Source organism: Thunnus albacares, chromosome 15, assembly GCF_914725855.1.
Source record: "Thunnus albacares chromosome 15, fThuAlb1.1, whole genome shotgun sequence".
Classification (NCBI taxonomy): domain Eukaryota; kingdom Metazoa; phylum Chordata; class Actinopteri; order Scombriformes; family Scombridae; genus Thunnus; species Thunnus albacares.
The window spans coordinates 22,042,034-22,049,708 of record NC_058120.1 but is presented as its reverse complement, the minus strand read 5'-3'; the positions used below and the strand labels follow the sequence as shown (position 1 = coordinate 22,049,708).

At 39.6% G+C, this 7,675-nt stretch overlaps 1 protein-coding gene across 1 annotated transcript; it reads left to right on the top strand.

Moving 5' to 3' along the window:
- Positions 1-4: 4 nt before the first annotated feature.
- Positions 5-7,549, top strand: si:dkeyp-110a12.4 (uromodulin). Its single transcript, XM_044374342.1, has 9 exons — positions 5-981; positions 1,816-1,904; positions 2,015-2,116; positions 4,842-5,002; positions 5,085-5,220; positions 5,777-5,871; positions 6,587-6,755; positions 6,972-7,086; positions 7,219-7,549. Exons 1-9 carry the CDS (start codon positions 891-893, stop codon positions 7,392-7,394), a joined length of 1,134 nt encoding a protein of 377 aa, XP_044230277.1. The 5' UTR covers positions 5-890; the 3' UTR covers positions 7,395-7,549.
- The last annotated feature ends 126 nt before the right edge of the window (positions 7,550-7,675 follow it).

Here is a 7,675-nt window from a genome sequence, read left to right as displayed (position 1 = left end):
AAATGGGAGATTTTAGTAGGATTTTCTTCTTCCAGACAATCTTCTTTTAAGCTATTTGTCTGGTAAGACAATGCCAGACAATCCTGCCTAACATCGAATTTACAAGACAAAAAAGCACAAGATCCAGCGTCTTGGAAACTAATCTTGTAAATTAAACTCATAAAAGTTGGGAAATGTGAAGAGGTTTTCCACCTCATTGCAGCAAGTGTCTTGTCATTACCACTTACAAATTGTCTGAACAAGTTTAATGAATGTGTGGCTGTACAGACGTGCAGCGTGTTGTTAAAATGTGATAAAAATAATCTTTCCATTGTAGTTTTGTTTGCACGCTTAAGTATTTTATGTTCTGTTCCACCCTACATGTACACTCACAGGTGCTTGGCATCATCACTGAATTGCCCTTGACTCGTAATTAGTTTCTTTTCGCCTGACTGACTGGGATTCCCGCACCAGTAAAGATTTTAAAATGTCCAGACAAAGGATGTAGACAACAAAGAGTGCCAGCCCAGTAGTGTTGTTTCTCTTTGCATGGTTACCAGACTTCTTTTTGCTCCCCGTAGTAAGGAACAGTTGTAAGATGTTTACTAAGAGGACATCACCGCAGTAGGCGGTAACATACGTGTTACCTTGGACTCCCCTCAGTTCCCCCTATTCATGTGCGGAATCTCATTGTTGGTGGGAACATCATTCAAGCTGGTGTTTTAAGGCCGGAGGGAGGCTCCCAGTTCATTAGAGCTGTGTTTCGAGGGTTGGAGTAAGAGAGGGGTACTACGTCTTGTCCTGACAGTGAGCTGTGGTGAATAGTCCCAGAAGATTCACAGAGTTTCGGGGAAAGGGCCAAAAGGCAGTGGAGTGGCTGAAGTGCTGCGGAGAAGAGAAACCGGAGGAAGATGGCACCTGCCACCAGTTTGGTTTTTGCCTGGTTACTCTTCACCATGAGGATGGTCAGTTCGGCTGTGTATCTGGAGCCTGGGGAGGAGGGTGAGCTCACACCTTAGATCACACCGCTGCGGATGAAGTGTCAAGGGTCAAACAAACTGCTGTTTAAGGGAAACCTCATTAGAAAGTAATTTTTCATATTAATGACTATTGGTTTGACATGGGTTTCCTCTGGATGTCAGAGCTTTGAAATCGTCTTATAAAAAGGACAATTTGATGCTTCAAGTCAAGTAAAAACATTTGAGTTTTACTAAATTCTTTCACAACAGCAGCAGCAGTGGCGGTACTAAGTATTCAGATCCTTTATTACAAGTCCTGCATTCAAAATCTTACTTAAGTACAAGTACATAAGTATTATCAGCAAAATAAACTTTAACTATTGCAAGTTAAAGTACTCATTATGCAGAGTTATTGTATTACATATTATAATTAATGCATTACCATGCAAGCTGCATCATATTGTAAGAATTCATCGTGTGTTTTGTTTGTAAACTCTTAATTTTATAAAGTAACTGGTAAATTTAGCTGTCAGATAAATGTAGTGGTGTAAAAAGTACAATATTTCCCTCAGAAATATGGTGGAGTAAAAGTGTAAAGTAGCAAATAATGGAAATACTACAGTATTGGAGTAAATGCACATGGTTACAAACCACCACTGACTTTAAGTTACTGGTGATTAGACTTCCTATGTGAAATATTTTTATTGTCCGTGAGGGTTTAATATGCAATATAATAGTAATAATAATAGAGTACACAAAGTCCCAGAAGGGGTTGTTAGGGTTTTTCTTAAAAACTTATTACCAATATCTTTTCACATTTTCTAAAAATAATATTTTTTATATGAGTTTTAATTTGTTTTCATCCTTTTCTGATTAGAGCTCAATGAAACTGTCATATGCACCAATGATCATATGGAGGTTGTTATTCCCACTGCTTTTTTCCTCAGCAAAGAGCCTCCAGTTAACGTAAGTGAGCGCCAACAAAATTCAAAAGTATTTCCCTCAAAGTAACTAGAACTTTGACATTCCCAATGCAGCGTTGTTTAATTTGGGTGTAATGTGTTTCCTCTGTTTAGGTTTGGGATTTGCATTTAAATGATCCGGAGTGTCGTGGCGTCGAGGTCGGAGACGACTACGTTTTCAGCATAAAGAATCTCTCTGACTGCGGCACCATAATGGTATGACCTTCAATACTTTGCTCAACATTTGCATTAAAGTCTGTGAAGATTTCTCAGTCAGGCCATGTCTGCAGGATTTAAGAGTCCAACTAATCAAATGTTGCACGTGAACTCAGACATTTAGAACAACTCTTCACAAAAGAAGGTGACATCAGCTTTAACCAACATGAAGACAAACTACACTTTATCCCCATTATTGACAACATAAAATCCCCATCATAATAAATTTTCTATTTTACGATGTTAACAGTTGTTGGGGGAACTGGCCCCCACCAATCAGGCTCTTTTCAGCACCAAAAGAGGAGCTACTTAAGTCGGTTTGTTGAACTTTACATAAGAGTAAAAATAACCTGAATAACTTAAGGCCAGAAACACCACTTTTCTTTTTCTGCAGTGACGTAAATGTGGACTGTGAGCCTCTGTGTTCGGATGACCACTATGGAATTAGGTCATAGCTAGTATAATAAGATGGACAGAGAAAGGCACATACTCTGAGCCCAGACAGAAAGGAGCAAAGAGAAAAGAATGGGGGGGAGTGGCGTTTATTTCAAGAAAGAAGGGTGGCGTTGTTCGTTCTCCCTATAACAGCCTTATTCAAAGCAGGAAGGGGGGGACCCTGAATGGCCTTGTAGTTCTAAATTATCAGGATTTGCATGGAAACGATGATTATTTGTTGAAGCTCACTGAATAGGAAGGCCATAAATCATTAGCCAACTAGCCCCCTGATTATTTTAATCCAGCCACCCTCATAGATTTAAACTCTGGCAAAGGTATAAATCCCTCCTTCAGAGCACAAGTGCCCTTGAATTTCTTGCTTGGAATGCATGACGGTTTTTCTTGTAAAGCAAGCAAAAGGTTAACGCAGCTTTCAACAGGGGAGGAAATCTCCCAGTACTCCACCTCAGCAGTTTTACAAGGTTTATTGCAAAGAGGCTGCAGAGAGTAAACCCACTCTGGATTAGATGGCTGTTGCTAAAGGAGAAGAATGTCATAGATGTCAATCTGTCTTTCACCTTGAACTTAAAACCTTTTAAATCCTGCCGTCAGTGCAGAAATGACTGAATTGTCAAGTTTAAAGGTCAGCCATTTTCAGTGAAACGTGACAGCGTCCTTGCTCATGTTTCTGCAATCACTCTGCGTTTGTGAGACACCGAGCTTTCATATCACCCCGTGATAAGTGCAAGTCCCAGCGGGGTTCTGTCATGGAGTAATGATGACCTGTTGCTTGCTGTAGAAACCTGTCATTGGCGCTCATGGTGGGGGGTTGTGTGTTTACCGAGAGGTAGTAAAAGATGTCTCGACTGTTACAGCTTGGGGCAATTCACCCTGCTCCAGTGACCAAAGAGGCCATCCTCCATCTGTACCCAGCAGGGGCCCAAACAAACCATGGACACAACCTTTTCACCCGGCCCCATTTTACGGTTTTATCTCTGTCAGTGGCCAGAGAAAGAATATTGAACAATATCACTCACATTTACAGTGTGTGAAAGGATAACTGTGAAAGTTGTAGCTTGGGAAAGAGATTATATAAAGTAACCGCAACGACTCCTCCTCCTCCTCTTGTTACTTTTTAACGTGTTTCTTGTACATTTACTGTACAAGAATCACATTAACGTGTACTGTATGTGTCATTTTGCCCTCTAACCACATTTACATCTATAACCACACTACAAGTTAATACTAACAGTTGAAAAATGAGTTTTAAATCTCGAAAAACTTGCAATATATAAAGTCAAACATACTCTATGTAGTGAACTGTTACACATACAGTATGTCAAGTACTTGCGTTATATGGAGTCAGTTCTGTGAAATGAGGCACTTTAGATTGACTGTTTCTAACCAGATCAATCAGCTGTCTCTTCAGCCGTCCCTTGTGATTGTGAATGCTATGAAGCTAACATGGTTAGTCAATTAATCACTTAATCAATTAGTAGATTTACAGAAAATTAATTGTAAAAAAAAGTATTTTGAAGCAGAAATCCCAAATATTCTGTAGTCCTATTTTCTAAAATGTGAGAATGATGCTTTTCTTTGTCTCATGTAATAATAAATTTATTATTTTAGGGTTTTAGACTGTTGGTGGGACAAAATAAGCAAACTGAAGTTTCTTGGGCTTTAGGATATTGTGATGGACTATTTTCCCCAATTTCCTGACTTTCTATAGATCAAATGATTAAGCAAATAAACAAGAAAATAATCAGCGGATTAACTGATAATGAAAATAATTTTAATAATAAAATATTTGTTTCAGCCCTTGTATGGTGGTAAAGTTAATTTCCTTCAGTGTTGAACAGGTTACTTCAATTTAGCAAAGTCCTCTGTCCAGTTATCTTACTGTTGAAGGAACCAGAACTGTGGAAAGACACTGACATGTTGTATGACAAATTTAAATTCAGTATATACACAAGGTAGAGGAGTGTAGTTCAGTGTCAGTGGTTCACCTGGGTTGTTGTGCTGCTGAAGTGTTCATTGACCAAATTAAATGAAATATGTAAGGAGAGATATCTTCTCGATTTAACATACTGTACCTCCTTTTTTCAACTCCACATCCATGCCAGGTTTCTGCAGTGGCTCTTACCCAAAATAGGACAAAACAAAACAAATAATCTTGTGTATTAAATAAAAAATAAACATGTATAGATATCACACACAACAATTAAAATGTCTCTTACTTGAATCTTTTTCCGTTGACTTTCATCTTTGTCTTTCTTTTTTCTCTCCTCAGGCTTCAGATGATACACACATCATGTTCATAAACACCATACACAATAACGATTCGGACATTATAACGAGAAACTATATTAACATAACATTTGTGTGCCGCTACCCCATCAACTACATGGTCCAACAACCAAACGGGGAAAACATGATTAGAGTGGACGTCAGGTAAGTGTTCTTTAAAATCTAAACGTCTCCTGATCCGACTGTAAAATGTTTACATGTGGCTCTGTTAATCTTCTCTTTACAGAACCATCACTCTGAACACAGAGGACGGGAACTTCTCGGTGTCAATGTTACTGTACAAAGACGAAGCCTTTGAGAACAGATGGACTACTGTGCCATCGCTGACCCTGGATGATGACATTTTTGTGAAAGTTTTCATGGTAATTCACTTGAACTGACAAAGTCTATTGCTATTTTTTTATTAAAGAATTGAAGAATTAAAGGAAAACAAAGCATTTAAACTAAATTCATATACCTAACATGAAGGAATATTTTTGTTTACGGATTTTCCAGGTTGTCTATGGATTACATCGGGTGTAAAATATAATCATATGTGGCTGAAATGCCTTTTTAAAATCTGTCCAGAGTTTTAACAATTTTCATTTTACAGGGAAAAACACATTTAAAACACAGACAAACATTTAAAAATAGCTGCCTTACTATTCACAGCTATTTTTGGACCGGGTTAAGCACGTTGTTACAAGATATTAAGCAATATGTTGTGTTGCAGGATGTTCCAAGTAATGCTGGAAATCTAACCCTCCACCCGTGACAAAATAGTCATTTGAGTGCTGCTCTTCTCTGCCATGTTGATATAACCTCTTAGTACAGCTGTTGTTTACTTATATGAGTCATCTTTTCGTAGCCCTTTATGGAAATGTATTTACCTTGTGTAAAGAATTACTCGACTGTCGCCCAACCCTGTCTGTCTCATAGATACCGGCTCACCTGATGCTGCGTATGGAGAGATGCTGGGCCACACCGACTAGTGATCCATACAGCAACATTCAGTATACCTTCATCAGAGACAGGTTTGCCTCAGGATTGTTTAAACAAAAGCAGTTTGTATTGTGTAACATGAGCAAACAGGAGAAAACAAACTCATCTCACAACGGATGTAATGATTGAACCTTACAGCAGGCAAGACATATTCTTTTCTGTTTCCATCTTGCAGCAGAAAAAGCAAAATAAGTGGGTTAGGATTTATATATTCACGCAACATACTTTATAGACGGTATTTTGAAACCCGCGTGCAGTCTAGACGTGTTATTTCACCACACTTCCAAATAGCACTTAGTCCTCTTATGGGAGCGCTGTTGAAATCTGAAATAAGAGAGTTTGTTGCTTAGAGAGCTGGCCAGACAACAACACTCAGCGCCCTGGTCATGTGACTGTTGCCTGAGAGGCCATATGTGTTTCAGTTCAACAGCTGTGCATGTCCTTGACAACCAGGCAGTATTTGGTACTGTTAGCAACAGCACAGCAATGACATGCACCATGAGGGAAAAGAAAACACTCAAACAAATCTGTCTATGGCTGTGTTGAATCGCTGCACATAATATTTACATTATTTTCATCACTTTGCAATTAATCAGACCAGCTCAAATCTGTTCTGTAAATACTAGTTAAATACACCCCCCACCCCACCTCCTCATTTCTCTATTTGTAAAGTACAGTATTTCACTCTAACCTCACTACCACCAGGCCTCCCTGACTTCTTTGTCTCCCTCCCTCCCCCCCATTAAGCTGCCCGCTGCTGACAAACGAACAAACCCTGAGTGTGCTGAAGAATGGCCAGGGTCCAGAGGCCATGTTCAGGATTCAAATGTTCAAGTTTGTGGGCAGCTCTTACAGCAACGTCTTCCTTCACTGCAACGTCCAGATCTGCCACAACGCGCCGGGGCTGTGCCAGCCCGTGAGTGAGCTTAACACCCATTCCTCTAACTGGTAGTCAGATGCCAGTTCAGACAAGTAGCCTATGTGCAGATCCTTAATATAGACGCAACAGCCTATAATTGTTTTTCAGCCATGTGAGCTAGCAGTTAAGCTGTCCTTATTTGAAATACACAACTATCTGACCGTGAAGCTTATAGCATCTTTGGTTCTTTCATGTTTCACTACTATTTGCCAGAACTGTTCCAGTGAAGATGGATTAATGAGGACGCGGAGAGACATCCCTCTGTCCCACACAGTGTCTTATGGACCAATCAGACGACTACTAAACAATAGTGAAAAGCCCAAACTGAGTATGTTTTTACCTTTTCTATAATCTCTCTTAACTTGTATCGATTGTAGAGCTCCAGCTTTTAAACCTTCAAAGTGCATAGATGCTAGATACTGTATTCACATGCAAATTGTGGCACCACCTTCCCCTGCAGACGCAGGCGGAGTCCCTCCTGTGGAGACCTTTGTCCTCGCAGGGCTGCTGGTCGTCTTGCTGCTGATCACGGGGGTGTTTGGGAGGCTGTGGCTTCGTTCCAGACGTTTCTACCCAGCGCAAGAGGCACAGCTCACCTTGTCCAACATTCACCACATCTCGGAAGTGGCCTCATGAATCAGGGACCTTTTTAGAGCTGACAAATGGACATAGAAAAACACACATTTGGGCATGTGTGATTTATGATAAAAATGAAAATCTTGCAAATGTTTCTCTTTATAAAATGATTTTCTTCATTTGTAAGAAATCAACTAATAAAGGTCTCCATCAAATGTTGTCCCTAATTTAATTCTCAGTGGTGAGTACATTTACTGAAGTGCTGTGCTTATGTACATCAAAATGGTACTTATACTTATACTTATACTATGTTATACTTCTACTCCACTACATTGCAGAGA

What these genes read in the sequence shown, in the direction of transcription:
- si:dkeyp-110a12.4 (XM_044374342.1), top strand. Translation starts at nt 891, where the DNA reads ATGGCACCTGCCACCAGTTTGGTTTTTGCCTGGTTACTCTTCACCATG. An exon ending in TTTTTGTGAAAGTTTTCATG is followed by an intron (nt 5,221 to 5,776) that starts GTAATTCACTTG and finishes TCTGTCTCATAG; the next exon opens with ATACCGGCTCACCTGATGCT. An exon ending in TATACCTTCATCAGAGACAG is followed by an intron (nt 5,872 to 6,586) that starts GTTTGCCTCAGG and finishes CCCCCCATTAAG; the next exon opens with CTGCCCGCTGCTGACAAACG.